General features: G+C 41.3%; 1 protein-coding gene across 8 annotated transcripts; it reads right to left on the bottom strand.

The window, feature by feature from the left end:
• Window positions 1-225: 225 nt before the first annotated feature.
• Window positions 226-27,936, bottom strand: tle3b (TLE family member 3, transcriptional corepressor b). Of its 8 annotated transcripts, none has more exons than XM_079811104.1 (22): window positions 27,573-27,935; window positions 26,904-27,106; window positions 26,098-26,198; window positions 25,648-25,711; window positions 24,275-24,319; window positions 16,677-16,739; window positions 16,487-16,561; window positions 13,386-13,418; window positions 11,480-11,684; window positions 11,315-11,331; window positions 7,989-8,108; window positions 7,336-7,386; window positions 7,103-7,255; window positions 6,548-6,680; window positions 6,162-6,337; window positions 5,501-5,577; window positions 4,704-4,953; window positions 3,707-3,954; window positions 3,449-3,596; window positions 3,005-3,155; window positions 2,586-2,662; window positions 226-1,748 (listed from the first exon to the last, which is right to left on the bottom strand). In XM_079811104.1, the coding sequence occupies exons 2-22, from the start codon at window positions 26,925-26,927 to the stop codon at window positions 1,641-1,643; spliced, it is 2,319 nt and encodes a 772-aa protein (XP_079667230.1). In that variant the 5' UTR covers window positions 26,928-27,106; window positions 27,573-27,935; the 3' UTR covers window positions 226-1,640. The 8 variants fall into 8 exon arrangements, with proteins under 8 accessions (XP_079667230.1, XP_079667227.1, XP_079667228.1 ...); XM_079811101.1 differs by having other exon boundaries at window positions 16,457-16,561; window positions 27,573-27,927; XM_079811102.1 differs by having other exon boundaries at window positions 13,386-13,415; window positions 16,457-16,561; window positions 27,573-27,927.

Genomic DNA, 27,936 nt, shown 5'->3' with positions numbered 1-27,936 from the left:
GATAGCCGAGACAGCAGAAACTATGTCTCTTTGACACACACACACACAGCTACATGTCTCAACTCTTCAATCAGCTTGACACCATGTGGGAACATCTACATGACATATCCAGTATTGCTGGCCTCTGTCATTAATCTCCATACTTAAGACAGCATGACACACACCCAGCCTGTAATTCAAACCTGACGATGGCACTCAAATAAACCAGCATTCTTGACACATTTTACAAAAAAAAAAAGTTTATTGAATTATTAACAGCTGTACATGATCAGTGCTGACACAGTTTGCTACATACTTTGGTGTGAAGTTGAGAGGTTGTGAAAGGCAGGCGGGTCAGGGTTTGTATTGTACTAAAGACCGGTTCTGTTGCGGCCCCAGTTTCAACAGTTAAAACACATTTACACAAAAAGGTTTAAAAGAGCTGCTCTCTTCTCTCACACTCTCGCACACTTTCACACCAAGCTTCCACCAAAGTCAAGTGCAGGCAATGAATATATTCATTACAAAACTGGCTCAACTGGTACTGAAGCGAATCCCCAATTGACTCTGATCGCTCACAAAGAAGGTTTACATCAATCTGAGCGAAAACAGGGCTGCAGGCTCATTAGGGTGGGGCTCTCTACAGCAGAAGCAAGCTGTCAATCACTGGGGTGAGTCATATCCCGTTTCAACAACAGTGAACTATAGTGGGGCCGCTTATGGGATCAGTTGGCATGTTACTCATCACAGCGTGCAATTCATGCCGAGTCAGCATGTTACAATCACACTTCATTATCTGACTTCCTCTTCCCAACAAGACGCCACATAATGCAAAGGGCACAGAAAAGTAGTACAGTTAGTCATCCTCCAAGTTTAATATCGCTTTCAATTTACAAACGACTCTTCATTCTCCTCTGGGCTGTTTCTGTCATATTCCAACTTCTGCAGTATTCCAGTCTGATCCCGTTTCCACGAACAGCACAGGCTCAAAAAGCACAAAAAAAAAAAATTACTAAGATTATTCTGGAAGGGGTTTTCCATGTGAGCCTTTTAGCAAATGGCCAGCCCAGAGAATGTGCTTACAAAATCAAAATTAAAAAAGTGTGTCCTAATCTACATTCATCAAGCATTAAGGACATGAGGACAAAGAAACCCATCACAAGTATATCAGGACATGGAAATATATATAATTATATATATTTATAAAACGTCTTTATTACTCCATATATACACTTTTTAACAAATTGTCCAGAGAGCAGGAGGCTAAATTTGAAGCACTGCTTCATATTACATCACAGATCGTTCACTTTGTTTAAAGGAAGGAAGGCGAGGGGGGGAAAAAAAATACTATGGAAGGAATAGGCACACACAATCCCATGAGCAGACCGAAAGCAAAGGCAAGACGATATTTACTACATTAGTGCCGACAGGGAGTCCTTGGGACAGTTTAAAACGTTTCTGCTTGGATCTGTAAAGGGCCGCTCCACTTCTGTAACAATCCAGGTGTTAAAAATGAAATCCGATCCCAGTGGACCAACCAATTCCTAACCTGGGTTCCTACTATAAAAGGAGGAAAAAGTGGAGGAGTAATCCCTTGAATCGATTCAAAATCGGGCCCAAAGCTCAATCCATAGGTCTTTACATCTGGTGAAGCAGTGAATTTAGTAGATCACTTCATACACAGTGGCCTTCTTGTCTCCAGATCCCGTCACGATGTACTTATCATCAGCCGAGATGTCACAGCTCAGGACAGAGGAAGACTCCTTGGACTGTGGAGGGAAGGGAGCAGAAAAACCATTAGCCTGACATAATCAAACAGAGACTCAGTGACATCATAAACCACAGAGAAGCATGTTAACATCACTCCCTTGTAAATAATAACTGAAAAATGTACGGCACTCTTAAGAGGCAAATATGGGTGTTAAAAATAGACGATTAGCAACATATATGAGCGGTGGAGAGTTGCGTGATTTTTGCGAGAAGCAGGGTGCCGTAAAACATTTTAACAGGCTATATTAATATTTTGAATTAGCTTTTATTTTTTACATTTTGTATTAATTTAAAACAGTTTGTCACTTTAAAAAAAAAAAAAAAAAAATTTAGTACTTCAACAAACTTCAGTTAGCTGCCAAGGCCTACGTAGCTTTTTCCATCTAATATTTATATTTTATTTGTTTTCTGCTTTAACAACAACAAAATATCTTAACAAAATTTTAGTTGACAATAGCAAACTTTAGTTTAAAACAGTAGTTTCTTCACTGACATACTGATTGATTTTGATGTGCATTATTTGACAAGGTCATTCAGACAGAGTAAGCTCAAATATGGCAGCCGTGCACCCTCTGAAACTTGCACCAGAACATTAAACTTGAAAACTTGTATGCCCACAATGATAGCCTTTTCTGTACAGCTGCAATTCCACAACAAAAATAAAAGCCACCACTCAATGACTATTACGACAGGGATTAAAGTCCCAATGAAAGCCTGAAGAGAGAATCAATCAAACTTGCACTACAACTCACACAAAACACACACTTCCAATGTAGTATGGACATTTGGAGCACCTCTGTAGCAAGGGGGAGGGAATGAGGTATTGACTGACATACCTGGAAAATGCTGGCACCATAGGGAGTCCTCCAGGCATTCAAGAGATTGTCCTTCCCGGTGCTCACAAACCATTTACCTTTAGGAAATGGAACAAACACACATGCACTAATGGGTACAGAGTCAAGGTTGATCTAAATGACTTGATTCACTACAGCTCGACTTATTTGGAAGTAGAGTGGGCCATTAAAAGAGGGAGAGGGAGGGAGAGAGAGAGAGCAGGGAGTGGTACAAAGTGCAATCTGGCCCCGCTAAAATGGAAAAACACCACTGAACACTAAACTAAAGCGCAATTGTTTTCCCAAGTCATGTCCCATGTTCTCATACTTTACAGTAAGTCTAATGCCCCCCACCCCCCATCAATTAATTTTCAGGTGCAAGACATCTGCACTACATAAAAGGTAAAGTAACAGCGTCTTACCACAGTAGGCAAATTTGAGGGAGAGGACACAGCTCTCGTGCAGGTGCAGCTGGTACTTGTCAGGCTTGGTATGATGAAGCACCTCCACATTACTACTCTCCATTCCCACAGCCAGCCACTCACCCGTCGGACAGTAGCCCAAAGAGAAGATCTGCATCAGAGCGCAAAGCACATCACACACCGATTTAAAAACATATAAAGCATTCAGCATACAGATCATGTGTCATAATCTTTAAAATAAGTCAAGAAAATACATTTTAAAACATTGTGACTTGATGTTTTGGACATGCAACATGAATCAGTCATTCTATGGTTCAAACCTACAATGTTTGAGTACTTGCCTAGTTTGTTTATTACGTAAAAGAAATTGGGTAACATTTTACATTACATGTGCTCATGTATCACAGGGCAAAGTATTCATGTGAAAGTGTGTGTGAAGTTTACCTGTGAAGTGAAGTCATGCTGCTGAAGCTGTCTTCCCTCTCTCAAGTCCCAGGAACGTACCGTGTTGTCCAGTCCACCCGTCCACAGTTTGGTGCCATCATGGGAAATGTCTATACAACTTGCCCCATCTGTGTGGCCCTGGAACTGCCTACATACATAGACATAAACACATTGTCTTTAAATGCATCAGTGCACTGTATACATCTCTATCCACAAAGAGACACCAATTCATGTGGCATCCCCTGGTGTGCTTCCTACCTGACAAGGGTTTGGTTATGAAGGTCCCAGACAGCAATATTTCCGTCACTGCAGCAGGAGAAGCAGACCTTGGCGTCGGGGCTGATCGCCAGCGCATAGCAGGCTGGAGCAGAAGAGGTGAGCTCGGCTTTGATACGGGGCGTCTGAGAAGCTAAATCCCATATGGTGAGAGTGCTGGCTTCTCCTCCAACAATCAGAGTACGGCCATCCGGAAGCAGCTTACAGGAACGGATGTAGTTATCCCTGTTCTGAAAGGAGAGAGAAGAGGGGAACTCATGTTGACAGACATTTTTGAAATGCTGCATTAAAAGAGTATTTTGAAAAAAATGCTACAAAAACAATCTTCAATTTCTTTTTTGTGTTTCACAAGAATATGTACAAATATCCCTCTCTAGGCTGAAGAGGTAAACCAATCAAAATGGCAGAGCTAAAAAGCAGTTGTACAGCTCCCTGTTATTTGCTCTGGCTCTCTAAATCTTGTCTAACCTGTGTTTATGAAGGTTAATAGAGGAGAAGAGGCGGCCGATAAGAGGGCACAGAACGGTAAGTGGGTAGGGAAAAGCTTTTAAGGGTTTTTAGTTGCAGCACCAGTATGAAGCACATTTTCAAATTAGCAGGAGAATTCTAGATCTGTTCCTGAGGGAGATCAATAACTCCAGGCTTTCAGACAAATTAAATCACTTTATAATGGCCAAACAGCTCATCAAATACACGGCTTTCTGCACTATAGAGCAAGCACAGGGACATGCACACACACACACAAACAGCAAGTTACTCTGACTGAGGGGGATAATGGAGAGCCATCAAGGTATTTTCTCTTAAAATAACTACACATAGCCTACAGATTTGGTTCTTTATTTGGCAGGGGGATTAAAGGTAGGATAAAGATTAAAAATAGTAATGTTTAAAAAATTAAAGAGTGGATTTGTACTTCAGAAAGTATAATTCAAAAATAAGCCTGGTCATTTGTGTGGACTGATTAGACATCAATTTTTACCAGACAGTCGAGTTGCGAGACGGGGCTCTTGCTGCCAGGCTGACTGATGTCCCAGATCTTCACGCAGCCCTTGCCACCAGTGTAGACGTGCCGCGTGGGGTTGCTGATAGTTACGGCGCACACCACCTCACCATGGCTGAGTGTGTTGATCTGCCGAGCGTGACGGGGAATGCCTGGTCCAATAAGAGCGTCTGGAGGAAAAGGTACCGGTTGCATCTGGCCATCCGCACTAACGTGGAAGGAGTAGGCCCTATTTATCATGGACAAAAAAGAATGAGAAGAGAATAAGGATAAAGAAATAAGAAATTCTCTTACACCAACGTTCAAAAGTTAGTAAGATTTATAAAGTTTTTAAAAGTAGTATGTTAAACTCAGCCAGGCTGCATTCATTAGATCAAAAATACAGTATAACATTAATATTTTGAAATATTCTAACAATTTAATATGTAACTAACCATTTTTAAATATATCTTGAAACGTAATTTATTTAATTCAGAAATCTTTCTAATATGCTGATCTGGTGTTCAAGAAAAAAAATTATTGTTATTAATGTTAATATGCTCAATATTTTTGTGGAAACTGATACTTTTTTCAGGATTCTCTGATGAATAGAAAGTTATAGAAAAGAACAGCATTTATTTTAAATGTAAATATTTTCTAACATTATACATGTCACGAGAAATGTAATGCATCCTTGCTGAATAAAAGTATTACTTTAAAAAAAAACGTATTGACCTAAAACTTTCTAACAGTAGTGTGCTATACATGATTACAGATAGCTCAATAACAGCACTTACGGTTTCCCTCCAGGTATAGAGGTCAGACTGGCTGGCAGACCGGGAGCACGCATGTGCGGATGAGGATCAAAGCCGGCCTGCAACACACAGACATCTTAGCATAAAAAAGTAAAATGTGAAAAATACATAAGCTGCAAAACAAACTGAAACTGATTTGACAGTCTAATTTTCCCGTTTCAGCTCTATTGTTATACATTTTTAATCTTCTAGTTGAGCACTTGTTTGCACTTTATCTCTCCCCTCAAGCCTTTATTAGAGACCCCCAGACAACTGTTTTACTTCCCATGCCATCAGCGCAAACAGAGATGCAGAACAAACGCATTAAAAATGCAAAAGGTAATATTTAACCGGAATGCTATGCTAACAGGGTATGCATGCTAAGTTAGCTAAGCTAACTCTAGATCCTGGGGATGTACCTATCAGAATGTTTTAGATGTCTCACTAATTAAAACACCCGATTCAACATATCAGCTGTTTTGATTAGGGAGACATCTTAAACATACAGGGAGGTGGGTCCCAAGAACTGGAGTTGAGAAACACTGTCCTAGATGATAAGAAGAACAGGAGATGGAGAAAGAAAAACGGGAACAGGACAACAAGCTTCTGCAAGCATTTAGGAAAGTTTATGTAATCATAGAAAATAACAACATGGGAGTCTAACCATTGGTGAGCGTCCATAGGCAGCAGCGGCTGCGGCGCTCATCTGAGGAGAGATGTGAAGGCCAGGGTAAACACCTGGACTAGTTAATGAACCATTCATCTCTGGGTGGTGTCCCATCATGGCAAACGGAGCCCCATATGGCGCCGCAATCGACAATGGTGTACGTAGGGCAGGTGCTGATGGGAACATATGGAAAAATAAAAAGCCACAGTTAAAAAGCCATAAAAATACCCTCACACTTACACGTTTGGTTGGTTAGCATAGATTAGCTCTTTTGCCTCAAAAAGTTGTCCCATAACTAAAAATATGGTCACAATCTTCAAGTTTAGACAAATGTGAATGGTTGATGAATGGATAGCTTTATAACGTGCGCATTTACTACTTACCCAGCGCCTCCATGCCAGGCGGTTTTCCGGGAATGGGTCTGAGCCCAGGGGTGTTGCTGGTTCCTGGGGTGGGAGCGTCGTTGCGTGGGGTGGGGGTGTTGGACTTTAAACCTGGGGTGGAGGACTTGTCGTTCTGCAAGATGAAGGAACAGAGATGGAATTAACTAAGCTAAAGCTACATACCACAAATGCTCAAATCCAGAGAGCTCTCTCGCACTAATCCAGTCAAACACTGACAGCTCATTATTGCGGAGGAGGATAAAGCTAAACTTCAGACCGAACCCTTCCCCGAGACCTCATCCTCTCGCTCATCTTTAATCACTCTCTCTTCTCTCTTTTCTCCTCTTCCCCTCTGAGGCTAGCTAAGCGCATCGAGATATTAGCCAAGGCTAGCAGCTAAGCCGCTGTTTGTCTGACAGTAGCTGATGTATTCATGTTACGCTTCAAACTGACATTTATGCTGAAGCTATAAAACTGCTGAGAGGAAGAAGAGGGTTTGTAAATGTGCAGAGACTTGACACCACAAACGCCCATCCTCTAGCCCCTAACGCTTACATGTGGGTGGTCCTTCACTTTAGAAGAGGGCGTGCTCCCAGAGGAGGCCACAGAAGCTGGGCTGTTGGGGGCATCTTTCTTCAGTGCTCTGGGCTTATCAAGTCCATTCTCAGGAGGAGAGTGAGACGGGCTGACCCTTGGAGTGGCTGGATCCTACAGTGGGAAAAAGAAAAGTCAGTCACATACGAAAGATGTTCTCCAAACAAAAATGGGAAAGTCATGTTAGTTTTTACCTCATTAGACACATCCACGACTAGATCATCACTTTTGTCACCATCACTGTCCTGTAGTGTATAAACAGCAGTGATTTAAGACCGTTATGAATATTGTGGGGTTCAATAATACATTTACAGCAGGGTACGAGTAAAATTTATAAAAGTAAAACGTACACTACAGTTGAAAAGTTTCAGGTCAGTGAGATATCTTAAATGTTTTTGAAAGAAGTCTTTTAAGCTCATGAAGGCTTAATTTATTTGATCAAAATACAGTAAACACAATAACATTCTGAAATATTATTGTAAATTAAAATAACCATTTTAAATTTGAATACATTTAAAAATGTAATTTATTCCTGCAAAAGCAAAGATGAATTTCCAGCAGTCCTCCAGTCTTCAGAAATCTTTCTAATATACTGATTTGGTGCTAAAGAAACATGCATTAATATTATCAATGTTGGAAATAGTGGTTGGAAAAGAACAGCATTTATTTGAAACTAATGTTTTATAACAATGTAAATGTCTTTGCTGTCACTTTTGATCAATTTGTCATCATATCGTTCTTCAGACAAATTATTGGTAGATTGCATTTGCCATCAGATAAAATTAATTTTCAAACACTAATTTAACACTATCAAAAATGAATGCATTTCTCAAACTGTATAACTTACATATCGGCTCATGTTGTCCTTCTCCTCCACTCTGCGTTTCTTCGGGTCCAGACTGTATTCAGACGAGCCTCTGTGTTTCTCACTGGCTCTCAGACTGTCTGATGGTGATACTGAATTATTCTGCCAAGACAGAAAGAAAAAAACGTTGATCAGAAGTTGAACAAATCACTAATAAAATCTTATCCCTGTGCACTTGCTGACAATACAAACTCTTAATGTTCCCTTGAAATAGCATTACATTTAAAGAACATGTAAACTGCCCACTTGCGAATAATCAATATTTCAGGATCCTCAATAAAAGGTGTCACCTTGAGAAACTCAAATTGATAGAACACACATTTATTTATTTTTATTTAATATTTATTAATAAGAACTTCTCCCTCAGTATAATAAAAATGGCACTTTAGGCTCAGCTCATTAGCTGTAGACAGTCAGCTATGCTGAGGATGGCCCAGGCTCTCAGCAGCACAAATACAAATATCAGAGGCGTCATGGGGCCACCAGTGGCTTTGAGCGGGCCATGTGTGTAAATTCCTCCCTTGTACAAGGTAAACACGGAAAAGCGAGGGGGTTAAGCCCCAGGCCCTGTTAGATCACCCTGTACTCCCTGGCAATGAGGAAGGGAGAGAGCGTGGGGCCTGCCAAGCAAGCAAGCCCAGGCCCCATGAAGCAAAGCAGGCGGGACAGCTGAGCAAACTATCCCTGAAGAGTGAGGCCTCTAAACCAGCCTGACCACACCACACTTCAAACATTCTGGGCTAACCCCGCAGCCCTGGGCAACCTGCACCGAGCATTACACAACGCGAATGCGCCAAACTGGACAGCAGGGTCAAGCGAAAACTGATCCCTGCGGCACGGAGAGGGGGAGAGAGAGAATAACACAGTGAAACGCAAACACCAGACCAGAATAAACGGACCCTCACCCTGAGAGTTAACCAGCCAGACGACAGCTTGTTTTCCTACCCTCCCGCACATGCCCATCCCAACTAAAACACAGCAAACAGCCACCCTTTCAGCACAACTAGTGGGCCTTAACTGAGGCCGTAGCAGAGAGAGCGAGTCCACGCATGGCCCTCTGCCAAGACCACTCACTACCTTTATTATAGGTGGCATGAAAACATAATATGCCTTAGTGCAATTATCAACATGCAAATGCTGAAATTTAATTAAATAAATAAATGCACTGTGCGTTTCGGAGATAAATGCGGCACATGATCTGGTGCATTCGGTGTCTCGGGGCAGCTTGCTTCGCAGTAAATGCTGCTCCTCACGAAAACCATCTCTGCACGAGCAAATTGTGGAGTCCTCCAAATAAGCACAGCAAACCTGGGTTTTCACCACAAAAAAATAAAGTGTACTTAAACTGAGAAAGTGTGTGTACATACAGAAGGAGAAAGTGAAAACAGAACGGACAGGAAAGGAGAAAGGAAGAGCAGCTGGAATTTCATTGCCCAGAATGCACAGAGAATGGCAGCGGCTGAGTGGCGCTCCCTCTGTGAGCACAGCTGGGCAGACGGGCACCATCTCTGGGCCAGAGAGTGTGGACCTGCCAGGGCATGATCTCAGTGCCAAGCCCACACTCTTAGTCTGACTGGCAAACCTCTATTCATGCAGAGAGTGAAGAGGAGATAGATGAAAAGGAGGATGTGGCTGGGCCAAAGGAAGTGATCTCCAAGGCAGAAGGAACTCCATGCTCTCCAGGAGATGACACAAAGGAATCCCAGGAGCTTTAAGCCCACTCACAAACACTCTACAACATTCTCAGTGTTGCTTTTGTCAGCATTAAGCAGCCCATTCCTCTCCCCACCCCCTTCTTCTGCTAATCCAAAAGTAATAAATAGACCTAGACTGCTCTCTCAGCCTGACAGGGAGCGAGCGAGCAACTGAGCGTGTATGTGTGCATCTCAGCTGCGGGTTTAATAGGCTGACCTTTTAAGACAGGCTTAACGTGACTCAATAAGCAAAGTCAGAGCGGTGCTATCAGATGACCCGTGACAACAGGAAGTCCTGGCGGGCAGAGAGCAGGATGGTCGCTGCTGCACTAAGCGCTAATCAGCAGCAGAGTCTGATTTCTGCAGGCATGACTGCACCCATTCACACTGCTGCCCATTCAACACACACACACACACAAAACTCTATTGCCAAGTCAAACCTTTCTGCATATCCAGTTTAAGAGGTGAAATGGGGCAATCCAGCATTTGGGAGATAGGGAGAATTTAAGTGGTTATATGAAAACCTCAAATAAACACAGCAAGAAGTATGCACAGAGGGACAGAACCAGAGCTGTGGAGACAAAGAGCTAAAGGAACGAATGAAAGAGCAGTTAACAAAACTGAAGAAAAGAGGCACAAGAAGAAACAAAGGAGGAGGCTATGAGATATGGATGAATGAGTAAGGTTTATCTGAGCCAAGAGCTGCAGACATGAAGAGTGCTCGAGGACAAATCCTTTAAGATAGAGAGTCAAAGTCTTTTTTAATTGTGATGAAATTATAGCGCTGCTAATCCCTGGCCTGTGCTTTTGCGCAATTTTTACCTGGATTAAAAGCAGGATTATACAACAGGCTCCCTTCTCCTTTTAATTTTTTTTAAAAGCTTAGTGTGCGCCCTAATGCTGCCTGCTTGGCTCTCTACATGCTGCTTATGAACCACTGACTCCCTCTTTATCAAATGTCAGGACTTAAAGGAATAGTTCAACGAAAATTATTTTAATTCTGCCATGACATACTTCATACTTATTCCAAAACAAATTATTTTTGTGGAACACAAAAGGAATAATGTTAAAGAATGTACTAGCCTTTCTTACACACAATTACAAACAACAGGTTTTCCAGGTTTAGGTTGTTTGCTAATTAAAAAATATCTGCATATCAATGAATAAATCATGTTTTGTAAAGAGTCATCTGAATGGTGTACACTGTACTCATAATTGTTTTCTATAAAAAGCATTTTAATTTTGTATTGTGCAGTAAACAGCAGGCAAATCACTACCTGTAGGGTCGTAAACGTAGCTGCCTACCGTAATTTACATAAAATTCAGAGATGATCATACCGATCGGCTTCGACAGATGGAGGTGCAGTGTCTAACACCATTGTGGCATCGGTACTTAAATGTACATGAAGAACAGCAATGCGAACGCTAGCTAAAAAGCTACTGAATGCACATTTAAAATGGACACAAAGCTACCACTAAAGTTAAACTCCAAATTACACATTTGTAAAGCCTTCCGCACTATTCAGTAGTTTACAATAGATTAGTAGATTACAATTGTTAGTCTTGGAAAAAAAGGAAAGTAGACACAGAGAATCAGAAACTGACAGAACTCACCGTGCTAGACTCCCGCTCTTTATCCAAGGGAGAACGATGAAGACGATAAAAGAAACAGAAAGAAAAACATCAAGTCAGCGTTTACATTTATTTTCCTACCAAAGCATGAACATGCTGCTTCAGGACATTGGTTTTCATTTTCTCTTCAGTGCATGCACAAGTTACCTCTGTGCTCCAGGTCATGGTGGTTCTTCTCATCTTTGACTGGCAGGTGTGCCTGGCTACCCAGAGCCCCCAGCGCCAGCAGACCTGATCCTGAGCCTGTGACTGGAGGGATGCCTGGGGGCTGTAGCCCCGAGGGGTGAGGGGGCAGCTGGACTGGGGGTCCGTGGGCAGCATGAGAAAGGTGCTGTGCCTGGAGCTGCTGCTGCTGTCAACACACACATTTACATCAAGTGGGTCGGAGGGAATGGGGAAATGGACAGCAAGCACTGACTAAAGGTGACTGGTTAAGCCCCTCTCTCACAGGATGCACGGAGAGGAACATTGGCACCCTAACACTTCCATTAGTGGCTGGATCAAAGCAGGACACTCTTCACAAGGACATGTCCTCCTTGAGCTCAGCGGGAACAGCTCACTCAAACACATACATATTTCTAAACTTATGCACTGCTCTTAAAAAAAACCCACACTACTTAACATGCATCTTTTTGCAGAAACCAAGATATGCACAAAACTTTTAGTAATTACAGGAGATTCACACTGGTTTGATTTATACACACTCCCATCTTACACAAGAGGCTAAATTAAAATGAGTGTGCATGACTTTCAGATATTTGTTCATTGAATCAATATGTACATACATTAATCCACACACATACACATACACACACACACACACAGTCAAGTGAGTTTAGTGAAATGTTGGTAAACACTGCAGTCACCTCACAGCATATAATATAGAGTTTACACACAGACCCATGGTTATTATCACTTAGGCTACGCCACACCTCCATGCCTCCTTAACAACAGCCAATGATATATGCCATTCTCTGTTTGTGTTAATTTAATAGTAAGAAACACGTGGTGTCAAAGCAGTGGCTGTTTACAGCCGAGAGAGGAAGATGTGATTATGCAACCGTTTAGGTAAACATAATGTTGTTCCTTGCTTAATGTCTGAAATAAAAATGGAGAAAACTTGTGTTTTCGTCTAATACAATTAAAGCTACACATCTCATTGCACGTAATTGTACACAGCGTTATAATTATAGAATTTAAAACCAAGATAATTTTGCTTTATTAACGGTTCTGTGACATACATACATTGCACATGAGCTTCTCATATCTACAGTAGACAGACACACCCACATTAGTAATAACTGCAGAAAACCCAATTCAGTTTAAATCAGTACTTAACTAATAACTGTAAAATCAAACTAATTCAGTCCATATAGTGCTTAACAAAATACTGACATTGATTGTCAGATAAAAAGCTGAAATACACTACCGTTCAAAACTGACAGAAAAGACATTTATAAATGTTACAAAAAATTATATTTCAAAAAAGAAATGCTGGTATTCTTCAAATGTGATAAGAAATCATTAGAAATTATGTGACACTGAAGAAATAATGACTGACAAAACAGCGTTGCCATCACATTTTAAAATATATATTTTTTAAAAAGTTACTTTTCACAATATTAGCATAGTTTTTCAATATAATAAATGCAGTCTTTGTGAGCATAAGAGACTTTTTAAAACATTTTTTTGAACAGTAGTGTATATGTATTTTAGACCCGTGAATAGACAACTGACAGTAATTTAAGATTTTTTTTCTCATGCAAAATGTAATGCATTTAAAGTTAATGCATTCAGTTCTTTTAAGCAAACAAAATATGTATCAAATACATTTTATTGATGTCTCAGCAGTCCTGCAGTCTCATTAATGTAAACAGCACTCATAAATATATAATATATATTTATAAAACTGTGAGCAAGCACTACTATTCTGACAGTAAAAAGCCATTGCTTTGACTAAAAAAAAAGCACAATGCAGAACATAAGCACACTAAATAACACAGAAGCGTTAGGATCTAAAGAATGTTGGGGTTTCAGCTTCTTTAGCACTGACCATCAGAGCAGGGTAGACAGCATGAGGCTGCTGCTGATGAGAGAAAAGAGACGAGCATGTCATTACACGCTCACATAGACGTTCACTCATGAATAACACATCACTACTTCACAAATCCACCCAGACACACCAAGCTGACCAACATTGTTTTTAGCAACAAAGGGTGCTTTTATTTAAATGTGTTTTTCTAACCTTCGCACAGTGCTGAACACCCGGCCTTAACCTTCCTAGAAAGACACCCTGATCCCCATTAGTAATCTGCTAATAGTTTAAAGTGGCAAATAACTGGCTAAACATTCATTTTTATTGTTATAAGCCATGTTTTGAGACACACTGAGGCTATTTATGCTGCTAGTGTGAAATCTGAAATGCAAATGAACAGAAACAGTATGCAAAGTGAATCTGGTGTTCTGTATCAAAACAAAGAGCAAACCAGCAGCAAACCTCAGAGTCAGCCACTAATGTTTTACATGAAAAGCATTAACATTCACATTGACATCTATATGAAAAATACTACAATTTATGAAATGAAAGTCCAGTTTGGCTTGATCACACCTGTATTAATATCAAATTACAAGTGGTGATTAAGTTAATGAATTGCAATTGATAAAAATGCAATAAAATAGATTTGCTTTGCTTGTCTGCAAAACTGCACAATTTGGTAAAATAGTTGGACTTATTTTTATTAATACTACCAACTGAAATGAAAAACAAGAAATGACTACAGTGTTTTAGTCCTGAACCAAGCCACACTACAAACATTGAAAAAGAACAGTGCCATGATTCACTCTGAAACAGCGCATGGCAAAATATTTTATTATAAAAATTGCAGTAATTTCATGTCTTCAATTTTATTTTGAATAACTGTGCAGCCCTAACATATGTAACATAAGTCTATGTGTGTGCGCGCGTTATTCATACTCATTTAACATTTCTACAGCATCATTAACATAAGAACTCAACGGCAGTAACTTATTAGCTAAGCCACAGACATGTACAGCACTACCACTTTAACAGGTCAGTCGTACCACAGACTAAAGCTTTCATGGGCGTATCTATCCTCTTACTAACCCACTTATTTGCCTCTGCCCCTCCCTGTGGATATCACTCCCTCTCACAATGTCTCTCTCTCTCGCCTTTCACAATCTTCCTTATCCTCTCTCTTTCTCTCTCTCCGTGCCAAACACTGCTGGCTCCTGATTAACAGTGAATCTTTAATGACCCCCGCCCCCCTTCCCTCTCCACCAGGGCACACAGATTGATCTCCTGCCATCTTCACCAGCCAACAAATAAAAGCTTTTTTTTTTTTTTTTTTCAAGCCTGTGAGGATGTGTTAATTCCTGCAACAGTGAGGCAAGTGTCCGCCTGACTACATCTATTTATCCGCCATCATGATGACCATGTGACTGCTAAGTGTGTGTATGTGTGAGCAAAAGCAACAAGCCCTGCCCCCATGCCTCCCCCACCTCTTGCCAAGCTGCTCTGCTGAATGGCTAGCTGTTAAATGATGGAGCCCCGTCGACAGTTGCATTCAGGCAGATTCGAGGAAGCAATTACCTTGAAAACAGGGGTCAGAGTCTTGGCTCATCTGCCTTAATTGAATTCCAATATCTGGCTCTGGCTGTCCTGACCCAGCTCAGGACCTCCTACCCACTAGCCCAACCCAGGCTAATCAAAGCTGGGTAACCACACTCCCCACAGAACTTTTACATGCACATTCAAGTTGATTAGTTGGATTAAGGAAATAATTTAAGGACGATAATTATCCACCTTACACAAATAAATGATATTGTTGAAATTATTTTCAGAATTTTTTTTCCAGCTGAAAAATGCTAAAAACATTGACAGCAAATCAGAATCCACCGGAATTGAAAGAGCTAGAGCATTTAAATCAGATGATGGTTTAACTGTGTGCACTTTTATAATAAACAGAACATTATAATTAGTTAGTGTGGACACTAATATTACATTATAGTTATCTTAATAGTTTATGTTTTTTGATGTGAATGGGCCTTTAGTCCGGCTGAAATCATAACGGTTTGGCTGGACCTAGACTGTCAAGCATGTATACATTGGTCAAAATACAACTGACCTTATCGCTGTGCGCTTGCTCTGAACGACAAAGACAACATGCAACTTCAAATATTCAATTATGCATTTGAACATGTATATTTGGACAGAAAGATGAAGACTGTAGCTTGACTATGCAAAAACCTGCCATAACTTGCTTAACTGCGCATGTAAGAGTACTTGTGTTTATAGTCTACTGACCTTATCAGACCTCATACTTTTATTATTTCACAGTTATCTCAGGATTACAATCAAACGTATTGGCTGGCATACCGAAACCGGTTTACTTTCTCAAAAACCTAAGGCTGTAATTCAAGTAATGCTTGTGTTGCCCAAGCCAGTAGGAAGCTTCTCAATGCTCCTTAACACAAGCTCTTTAAAGTATTTAACATGGCTAATCACAGACAACCCTGACAGAATTAGACTTCTCCCTTTGTGTGATCAAAACAAGAGCTTAATTACACAAGCCCAAACAGGTCTCTCTCACACGTGCCTCTCAAACCTTGTGACAAACCGACACAGATTGGCACATATTGACAAGACAAAAACGATGGCATAAAAAGGCAAACAAAATGGTGTAAACATCACATTACAAACTAAAAGTAAAAACAAGACCATGAAGGGCAGGAGCAAATCTGCAGCAGGAGACTGATGGGACTAAGACACATCAACAATCCTGATCTCCTCTCAGAACACAGGTTTAAACGGCTCTAGCAATCACGGATTTGCCCTTGGACTGTTAAAGAGCTGCTGAGGTGATACGTGTTGAATTGAAGGTTTTACAGTGGAGGATTAAGACTGATTTATCACCTTTGACCCCACCTGTGGGAGTAGGCTAATTTAGCTGCTTTTTAAAGAGCAAATTTGATGTTTTTTACTACACACTATAAATCCAATTGTCATTTAGGAGCCAGGCATGAATGCATTAGTACACTGAGCTGCATGTGTGCAGGTTTGTCCCTGGCCCTGGTCAAATGAAGGAGAAAGAGGGGTATACACACGGTGAGAGGCAGATTGGGAAGTCCACGTACCCCGATGATGGCATTCAACTCGGTCATTGTCACTTGCTTAGCACGTTCAACAGCCTGTGCGACCTGCTGTTGGTGCTGTAAAAAAGAGAAAAGAAAATCAATACACAGCAAATTAGCATGGGCTAATGGAGATAATTGACACAACGATGGCAAACCGCTCATTTTATGAAAAGAGATGGAGAATATTTACCTCTTGTGACAAAAAAGGCATTATTTGAGCAAGAATTGCATTTAGCCGTTTGGCAATCTCAGTCTGAAACAGAAAAAAAAGACACAAATGTTGTCAGCTCTTCTCTAATCACTCAAATGTACTTAATTCCCGACAGCATGCGCTCCAACACCCTCACGTTGCTGAATGCTCTAATCAAGCCTCCGTGGATCTAAATAAGGCATGATGGGATACCTCCAGAACTCCTGATAAATGAAGTAAAAACTTCAGAAACGTCTGTTTTCGCTAATGTTGCCATGTGTCTGATTCGGTGCATAATGAACATGAGGCTCTTTGAGGGCTGATATGGTGTGTGCGGCTCACAAAGCCAAACGGCACTCCAGCACACTGCTACTGAAACAGATCTGGCCAAATCCACAGCTCTGCCAGGCCAAGATGGGCAGAAGGCCTGCAGTGCCCATCTGGCAGAGAGAGAAGGAGAGATAATGGAAGGGGGGAGGGGCGTCTGGCCTCAACCCCCCACCACCCCCTCATTACCCAGACAGATTATTTCATTAAGATGCTGAAATATGCTAATGCCGATTTGGTGCTGGGAGATTAACGATGGCAATACTGAGCAATTACCATTTTTCCCCATGCTCCCATTCCAGCAGCGCAGGAGGCGAGGAACTGGAGCCCTACAGCAATATTCAAAATGACTTTTATTGATATGGAGAGACGGACAGGGTAATCAGCCAACATGCTCTGGTTCTCCTGCATTACTCACAGCTACCTGAAGTCCCCAAGAGCTATATTTCATCATGAGCTATGCTAACGCTTCAGGAAGAAAGGGAGAGAAGGGAAAGGAGAGCATGAGTGAAGGGGGAGAGGGAAGTATGGGGCGGTGAACAAATTGATTATAGGTTGGAGCAGATGGCCCAGCAGGTGAGGGAGAAGAGAAATTTCTCTTTCTTTCACTGGAAGCCACATTCCATTCATTTTTTGGCAGTGTGACCTCAGTGCCTGTGGGAGGGTGCTGACCCTGGCACTCTGATGGATTCGGTCTCTCTTTAGAGCGGGCGAGAGTGGATGTGTTCTGACCTGTGATGAACTGTCTCTAGGGACATGAACAAAGGATCTAAGCCCTCTCCACACCCGTTCAGAGTCATTGAGCTATTAATGCTTTTACAGCCCAGCTTTGCTAGACAAACACACACTCCTTCACAAAACAAACGCATACAACAATCTGTTGGCATCTAACCAAAAAAAAGAAAGATTTGAGCATAAGAACCTTGCCTGCCCTCATACACCAGCCATAAGCTGAGGTTCTTTTTCCTCGCTCACTCTATCAGTTCACCCCCTCCCCTTGGCTTCCATTCCTGTATGCCACTCTGAGGTTGCCACAGCAACTGGCCCACCCCTATCTCTCCCTCAGATCATTATGTAAATTGGAGCTCTGCTTGACCATAACAGGCAGTAAAATCATATTACGCGCACAGGGGCAGGTCATTAAATTGAATTTTCGGCCTGTCGATCAGATCAACTCAGCAAATTAATGTGGGATGAAAGGGAGCAGACGGGGGAGGGGGGAGTAACGGCTTGTCTTTCATGGGTGGGGTGAAGTGCGTGTGTGCGTGCGCGCGCGTGTGTGTGTGTGTTAACAGAGGAAAGATTGAGAAACAACCCCCTATGCCTGTGCCAAAAAACCCTGGTGACTGTCCAAAGGAGAATATATTCCACAGTAATTATCAGAAGTGACTTTTCCACTGATAAACGGCATACAAGACTTGTTAGTACACAGCACACCATGTACCACAGCAGTGAGCACCTGCTTTAGCAAACAGCCTCCTGTTGTGACGCCGGCTTGAATCAAAATGTGGATTGTGCTACAAATATCTACATTTAAAAAATAAAAACACTTTAGGAGAGACATGATACAAGGGTGAATCTCACGACAATAAAACTGCCTATGCTTAAAGAATTTTTAAAGATTAAAGCATTGTGACATTGACAATTATATCAGATTGTATCCTCTAATCTCATGATCACGATACAAAAAAACAAAACAAATACTGTACTCCTATTAGAGTAAAAAAAGAAAAAAAAAGGACAAACAATTTAAGGGAAAAAAGAAAACGAGTGACCCACACATTACAGTAATGATAAAAAACTAAAGACAAACATTATTGTAACACAAATGCAACATTGTAAATAATCTACTGGAAATTGATTTATGACAAAATGCACCATTTTCTTTAGGCAAAATGTGCGATTCGCCCTTGATAGTCCATAAAACAAGAATTTAATCCGAATCACTTCACACAAACTAAACTACTACATACATTAATCTCAGATTAAACCACTGCCCCACGGAAAGAGAACAGGAAGTGTGGTGTTGCTGAGTGCCGTAAGCTACTAGAACAGCTTCCACACAGGCTGATAAGAAAATAGGGCAGAGGGAGTGAAAACAAGGCCCTTCAGCAGAGAGAGGCTTTCTGCTCAGCTTCACAATCCCAGGTGCTCAGTGCTGTCAAGCAGCATGTGAAGAGCTCTCACGCACAGCACTGTCAATGGCACGCCAGAAGCCATTTACCTGTTGCTGTGGGTACGAGCTGAGTGCAGGGAGACACTGATGAGGATTAAATATGCTGCAAAACAACTGCACACTGAAGGAGAGCCACTCACTGACAAATGAACACACATACAGCTGCACTGTGACTCAAAGAACAATTACAGACAAGAGGGAGAGAAAAAAACAAGGAGACCGTTTGGATGGTTGAACTTACATTTACATGCTCGCTTAAACTTAAGCAGCCACATATACACATGCATTCTTCACAGAGAAGACAAGCTAACAAATAAACAAAAGCACACATTTGAGTTTCTCATTCCTTCCCGCCTGATACAGACTCCTCTAACCCTCGGCTTCCCTCGGGCTGAAAGGCTGCATTGAGCAGCAGTCGTCTGTACAGGGTGTCTCTGTCTTGCTCTCGCTGCATATGCAGCACAAATCCTGTTGGAACTGTTTAGTGATGTTTGTGTCTCTCTGTGCATTCATCTGCTGAAGCCGGACACAAAGGACACAGACACAACCACCTGGTTCAGTGAACAGAGCTGAGAGACAGATGTGGCCTAAAATTACACACACAAACTACAGTATCTATATTCAACACTAAAGATGCAATGTGGTTAGCAGCTTAAAATATCCTGCTTGTATCTGATTACAGATTGCGCTGTCCAATAACATGACACATATTTAGTGTAGCTATTTTGATATTAAAAGACTTAATTTATCATTTTGGGTCTACATTTAAAATGTATGTCGGCCAATATTGGATATTGCACCGCGAGTGATACAAAAAGTGCTCATTTAAAGTTAGTCCTTAAAGGCGTTAATTAATAAACATTTAATATAATTAACTTTCAGTGCAGAATTGGCATTTATATTAAATGTTGTTGTGACAGCAATTTACTTGATTTGACTGTTTATTCTTATTTAGATAAAATATAAGTTGTGTCCCAAATGATGCACAATACATTATGTACTTATACTATGTAATATGGAATCCACCCTCTAGTGTATAAACTTCATAAGGTTATTTTATCATCCAGCATTGGAATATGATAGCACTGTGGAATGTAATTAACAGCTGAGTGCATAGTGTGTCCAACTGAACTTAGTATTTGGTATTTGAAGTGCACTTTTCTTCTTGGAATTTTTAGTGAACACGCTGCACACACTATTCATAATAAAAATGGCATGGAACAGTGCTTAAGTATGCAAATTGGGACACACCAAAAGAATATGTACGTAAAATAAATAACCCACACAGATTAACCATGAGAAGCTTAAAAAATGTGTTTGACTAAGCCTGCAAAGTTTGTGAAATGAATTGTTTATTAGATATTTAAAGGTTTGTTTAAAATGAGCAAACGCTAATACTTTTTCGTATACAGTTTATTTTCTTCATTTAACAGTTCTATCTAATGACTGTTAAACAGAGACCATAAACTAATGAAGACAGTGAACGGGAGCATTGATGGCAGTGATGTGCGCTGTCAAAATAAAATTTCCGTTTCCGACACATTGGCCAAACAGAAAAACGTATTGGGCGGTATAGATATATATAAAAAAAAAAATTAATTAAAAAAGCCAAATATTGGCGGACCACTAATTATAATATAACCCTGTCTGCACTTTTTGATTTAAGATGATCATGCTTGCCTTTTAGGAATTTACTGGCCTGCCATGATGATGTGGGCGCACTTTGTCACCGCTAGACATCTCACTCACATGTACACAAACACTTCTGAAGAGAGACTGCAGTGTGCTCTGAGTCAGTTTGCTTTGGCTCAGAATCAAATCGACCATCATCACCTTGGCAAACAATTCCTGGAATCCTGAATAAATTATTCATCTGAACAAGTTCCCTCCCCGCTGCCTGTCTCAACCCCCCTCCTCGCTCTCTCTCACCCTCTAAGGCCACAGACTGAGCTTCACTTAATGAATCTGGCTTAGTGCGTGTGCACACAAAGAACTGACCAAATACAGCCACACCAATAACACACACACACACACACACACACACACACACACACACACACTAGTTCTGCATTCATTCGGCAGTGAGTACTTCAGGACAAAATGAGGAAGAAAATGAAGACAGAGGGAACTGTGTTAAACACAGAGGGACAGCAGATCAGGGGCCTCTGAGGCTCAGTAATTAAAGGGCTACATTGACAAGCACAGGCGTCCAGTTCCTGCCCCCACATGGCCAGCCCTCCCCCCATGACCATACACTCACCATCCTGCCCCGAGGCTCTAACGTACCGCAAGATGTGAACTAGGGGTGCACCGATCCGACTTTTTCAGTCCCGATACCGATACCGATGCCTGGGCTTTGTGTATCTGTCGATACCCGATACCGATCCGATATATTGTTGAATTAATAATAAACTGTATATCTTCCACCTTATACCTTCCTTGAAGAGACTAAAGGCACTAGACTTTACTAACTAAACATAACTAAGACAAAATAACAGATGTATGTAAGGTGTTGAATTCTTATTTATTTAAAAAACAATTGTGCATTCAAATCTAAAATAGAATGTAATCTAACTTCTTTAAATAAATAAAATGTAGCAGTGGAAACAAAAAACAGTGTATTGGTCAAACATACAATAGTAATCTGACAGTTACCAAACATTTTTTTACACTACAGATAATTGTTTTGGTATATAATCATATCAATATTAAAAAGTAGCATTACAAATTAACAAATAGTCTAATTTTCTGCCATATGCAATTTAATAAAAATTTTCAGCTAGCTAATAACAACTTTGTTCTGGTTTCACCTCACTCCAGATTAAATGATTGTAGGCTAGGCCTATTTATTTTACTACACATTGTCAACAGAAATAAGATGAAATACTGTTGATAATTAAAAATAATTCTTACTACCCACTCTTGCTAAATTGGGTAAGCACACTTGTGTTCTCATTTCAGATGCGTTCTGAGTAAATTAATAAACTGAGTTCATGAGTTCAGTGTTGGACAGATCAGTTGTTCTGGCCAGTCGTTAAAATGATTCGGTTCAAAGGAGTCATTAGGTCACGAATCGGACATTAGCAGACGCGTTGTGTGCGAATCCCGTCTGTTAGAACATCGCGAAAGATGTCAACACACAGAAAACACTTCATAACTGGATATAATTTGTCTCCCGCTTATTGAAAGTATGCTTTATGTCAGCTGGTCAGAGAAGAGTCAATGTTTTTTGAGCGCAATTCACACCCAGTGATAATTCAAGGACAAAATTGTCCGAATGTGTCACGTGCAACATGGTTTCGGTCTTCCGAGCTTTTGATTTGGATTAATATGTGAAATATGAGAGCGAACACTGATTATTTTGAAGACCCAGAGAGCGCGCGCGGGGGAGGAGCTCTCAGATCGGTCTCTCTGTCACTCAGTCACAAGCGCAGCATCTGTTCTACATCACTCGTAAATCACAATAACTCATCAAATTAGGCTTTGGCCGTCAAAAAAATGTCAATGCAGGAAAGACCCTGACTTTGCAGCAATACCCTCGAAACAGCGACGAACTAGTTGGCGTGGCAAGCGTGAAATATCTCCTCCACACAGCCGTGGCTCGCTCCCTTCTAGCATGCGACACACGTGAAGCTGACGAATGACGTAGGTTCTGCTGCGACGGAAAAAAAACACCTGGATCGGCTTGTGGATCTGTTAATTTTTCCGATCCCCGATCCAGCTATTTTGTCAGTATCGCGGCCGATATCCGATCCTAATATCGGATCGGTGCACCCCTAATGTGAACCACTACAAACTCTCGAGCGTGATTACATAAAACAGTTATTTAACAGTATTTTGAATCTGGTGGATCCTGAAAGCACATGACAAATCTGGCACCCCGGTGTATTTTCCTTCCGATCTTTTCCAGCCAAAAGCACTACATGAAGGGCAGACTGTGTTATCAGACTGCTGTCATCGCTAACTCCAGAGAGAGCAGGGAGTCCATGCTCCAATGAATAATTCATACATTTGAGTCCACTCAGTCAGAGCTCTATTGATAAACAAAAGAGAGGCTCTGCAAAAAAAAAAGCCAGTCGATTAACCTGTTTGCGCAAAGCCCCTGCACCTACCCTTCTCTCCCTTTTCATTTTCTCTCCGTCTCTCTCACAGCTGGAGATAAGTGCCTGACAAAACCTTTCAGAAAATGCAGTGTCTGTGAGAGAGAGACATGTGGCCCAGACACACACACACAAACACGAAGTAGCTGATGGATCGTGCATACTGTTCCAATTCACCACCCTCACACTGATACCATTAACCTTGTGAGGCCTCAGGGTGAGAATCATAAAGGGCCTCTTCAAACTGAGCCCTCCTCATATGACTATACATCATATCACTACTAATGACAGAGAGAAAGAGAAAGAGGAAATGGGGGTGTTGGCTGGTCTCTCTTTTAAAATGCATTTGTTACAAAACCAATCGATCAGTTGCAAGCAAGGGGGGAAAAAAAACAACAACAACATACAGGCTGCCAGCAATTAGGACAGCTTGTGATGGCAACCAATCACATCCATTACTAAAAAAGCCTAAATAACAATTCCTTCTGGACACAGCTGACCTAATGACCTTTAAATGGGCTGGCCTCTGTCTGTGCCTCCATCTTTGTCTTGATTTTCTTTTAAGTTCAGTTATGTGCAGACACCACTTTTGGCTACTTTTATTTATAGGGGCAGCACAGGAAACAAAAAGAAGAAAGGGGAAGAGATTCAGGAAACATATTCAAACTTGCACAAGCCAGATTCAAACATGTGCACTAACCACTATGCCTCTGACCACTGTAATCAATTTAATCACTACTCAAAACGTATACTTGCATGTTTTTGTGCAAGCGCCTCTTGCAGACTCTTTGAAAGATGAAAAAGTAGCCGCTGCGCTGCAGGACATTTTTTCAAAACCCCTACACTGTCCAATAATGTCTGCAAAGACCCTGCTGTGTTATTATCGTCTCTTTGACCAAACAAATTTGTTTGCTGTCATGGCAGAGGACACGTGCAAAACAGAGAAGCATACACATTATGTACAACGAAAACAATATGGTGTCAGTAGACCATACCTGTTTATGCATTTCAATGTTCAGCCCATAGGACATCTCATAGTACTGCAAGAGAAAATGGGAAATGCATTTAGTACACATGTAATAGTACAATGCTATTGCCAACAGTAGCACCTCTATACACACACAAACACACACATCTCATGCACCCAATTTATTTCCTAGTTTAACAGACAAAAAAAAAAACAAGTGTACACAAGGCTAAGACAGATAATTGCCTGATTATATGAGAAGAGAGCAATGTTTACGAATCTCTCTGGTAACACTTATTTAGCGACCACTTACTATTTCCTCACCACTAACATTCAACTCAAACCCGTTAATAAACAACAGCACTTAAACAAAGCAAAGACTGACAAATAAGCATGTCATCTGCCATCCTTCACTCTCTCTCTCTCTACACCCTTTTAATCTCCAAGAGACATTTACTTTCAGTGAAGAGGCATCTCATAGGCATCCGTGTCATCTTAAGATAAAAGTCATTTTCTACACTCAAAATAGCCGATCAGACCATGTTCATCCGAACAACTAAGGCAAACATTTATTTTTCTCTGAGAATGTCTGTGTATTTCATTTCGTTTATCTGGTAGTGGCCTTACCACCACAAGGCATTCCTCCGAAAAATAATATTTAACAAAGGTGCCGGCATGTTGAGTCAATATCTACTGCATGTTCAAATAAGATAAGAGAAAGTAGAGCTCCGTTAACGCCGTTCAACCTGTGCACTATTACATCACATCCTGATGGAATTCAGTTTCCACTCACTGGACTTCTAATAAGAGGTGTTCCTCTGCACTAATATTAGTGTAATTCTTGAATTGCACACGAGCCAATATTTAGTGAGATTGCAATCATCCTGAAGGTTGATAACATTTCAGCTGGGTAGTAATTTAAGACAAAAACAACTATACACACTTAAATTGTATAAATGCGTGCATTGTTTAATTTTTAATCGGTTGGCTGAGAAGATCGCTGGCAGCCCAATTGTCGTTTACGGTCACTGCACGTTATTACCGTAAAATTCTTATTTAATCTTGACAAATTACTTACAATAGAGTGGACCCTTAAATGCTGATTAAACGGAGCAAGCCTGCCTTACTCGAATCAAGAGACATTCAGCACCTCAGGTCAGAGCAGATGGAACAAGAAGCAACTCCCTGTCCAAAACACCCTCCAGGCATTTTACAACAAATAAAAACACCCACACTCTTATACTCTCACCACTGATCCTTCGGTTCAATCAATGCAAACGCTATCACACAATAAATAGAGGTAGTGGATACTAAACATTAGCTCAGATAGCTGGCTGGTGGCCCTATTGATGTTTTCTAGGAACAACAGACCTACGAAAACAATCTACATCTTGCTCTTACCATGACATAATGTCGCTGCATCTCTGTCTTCTCATTTGCCAGTTTGTCATACTCCACTTTAAGACTGTAAGAAGAGAGAAAGACCAGGAATGAGTTCTAAGTGCTGCTGGACGGCAAAGTCCCTTAAGACCTCTAGGGTGGGCACATACACATGGGACTTGTTGACACAAATACTAATGTTGTTTTTACAGTCACTTACATGGAATTTCAAATTAACATATGAAACTATTACAGTTACTGCATTATACATAATGGTATAATACATTGTATAATATAGTTATAGTTACTTATTAACTCTGTTATGACAACTACAACATAGTTGTACTGATACTGCATTTGATTTGCACAGACTTAAAGCAGCATCAGAGCCGCCTCTGAGTCTAGTAACAGGTGTGAAATGCATTAGCCACATACATCATCATCATATAGTTCATTAACAGCAATATTTACCTGTGGTACTGAGCTTGAAGGAATTGAAATTCATCTTTGATCCTGTCACAAGATTCTGCTACAGTGAATTTGAAGCCTGGCTGACCAGGCTGGTGAGGTGCCTGAAAAATATCAATCATTCATTCATGTTAACTGTTGTAAAGCATAGCTCACATTATTAATATGATCTAACCTAGTCACTGATGCAATATGCCATTACACCAACGGAGTTTTTAATATGTCACTGTACCACCAATACCAAAACAAACTACGACCTTCTCCATTACTCATTTTACAGCAGTCCATAGGTCTCAGGTTTTACTTTCACTGTGTTTTTGAACAAGTCATGGGTATAACCACGGGTGTCAATAACACATTTCATGCTTCCCGATTTTGGGGGGAAATTATATTTCATCGGGGCAGAATTGCAGTTTGTCAGAAGTGCCCAGGAGCTCCCTCGAGCTCGGCCTGTCGGTGGTTTGGGCACTCTGGTGGGAACAGCCTCCGACAATCAGCAGCGGTCGGCGTGACACAGACGGGTCACTGCGTCTAAACAACCCCGGAGAAAAACTAGCCACTGATTTCCCTCCTTACACATTATTTTTTACTTGAAAGTGATATGAAAATGTACCACTGTTCGGAAGCAAGTTAACGGACACCCAGGAGAGCACATTATTGTTAAGTTTTAGCAGAAATAAAGGACACACCGCGCGAGAGAAACGTCACGCGACACAATAGTGCGCGAGGATCACGAGCTCAACGGTCGAGAAGGTAACGCGCTCGCGCGGCGCTGGACACAATGCATCAATATAATTTATGTTACTCACCGGATGCCGGCCCTGCGGATACATCTTGAATGTATCCCTTCTGAGGTGAAGATCCAGGGGAAGTGGCGTTCCTCAGTAATCCGAGAAGATGATCGAGAGCCCGTCCGTCACCCCTCCCTGCACTCGCGGACACACAAAGCCCAGTCCGTCCACCCGATCCACGCGCTTCTCGCAATCCTTTCCCCCGATTTAACTCCTTTATCCTTCACAGAGCCGATGAGCAAAACAAAAACACAGCGCGATGGCTCATTATCTCCAATAAGAGTCAAGCATTCAGCTGCGCGTGTGCTGTAAACACAGAATAGTTGTGTCGAGCGAGTCAAACACACATTTGCTGCTTGTCATCTGCGCTGCGAGCTGCGACTAACAAGCTGCTTACAAGTCTTCTCGCAATAACAAGATTACCTGACTGCTGTTTGCATGAATGTAACCCGACAAGATTACGGGACAATGTCAAAAACGCGAGATAAGACATACAGCAACAGAATCCAATCAACTCAAGAGCAACGGATTGTACATTTATTCCTTTTTGCACAATGTCGAGCCTCGAGGTACATACGAAATAACCTAAAACAGGAACGGAGAAAATAAAGCACGAAGAGCGCTCAATTGCTAAATAAACAGTCTAGATTACAAGTGGATTCTTGTGAAAGTTATCTTTCGCGTTACCTTTAGCCTCCATAAAATCCTTTTCCGCGAATGTAAATACAGCAATAATTCCTCGCTCCGCGGAAACGTCGAAGTCCTCCACTCGTGACCTTATACGAGCAGTATTAGGCGCTGGTTGGGAATCAATCCCAACCCTAGAAAAGCAGCGCCTGCAATCGCTTCGAGAAGGTTTTCCCCAGTCAAGACTCGGGTCTCGCTTGAACACAGTTCGCAGAATTGTCGTCGTTGGAAAAATCTCCCAATCCTTATTTGCGTGTTTGTTTAAAAAGGTCTGGTTGTGAAAAGTTTGCCTCGAACGAGCCAGGCGCTCGCAATCGCTTTGCCTAGTTTCTCCAACACTCGCAGTACCACACACAGACTGCCC

Source organism: Gobio gobio (genome assembly GCF_949357685.1).
Source record: "Gobio gobio genome assembly, chromosome: 2".
NCBI classification, from domain to species: domain Eukaryota; kingdom Metazoa; phylum Chordata; class Actinopteri; order Cypriniformes; family Gobionidae; genus Gobio; species Gobio gobio.
Note: the sequence above shows the minus strand (reverse complement) of the source record. Positions and strands in the feature narration are given on the sequence as shown.

Excerpts from the sequence above, each read along its gene's own strand:
- tle3b (XM_079811101.1), bottom strand. The coding sequence starts at position 26,927 with ATGTATCCGCAGGGCCGGCATCCG. Across the intron at positions 16,562-16,676 it reads TGCCTTTTTTGTCACAAGAG|CACCAACAGCAGGTCGCACA; the intron begins GTAAATATTCTC and ends TCTTTTTTACAG. Across the intron at positions 3,597-3,706 it reads CATAACCAAACCCTTGTCAG|GCAGTTCCAGGGCCACACAG; the intron begins GTAGGAAGCACA and ends CTATGTATGTAG.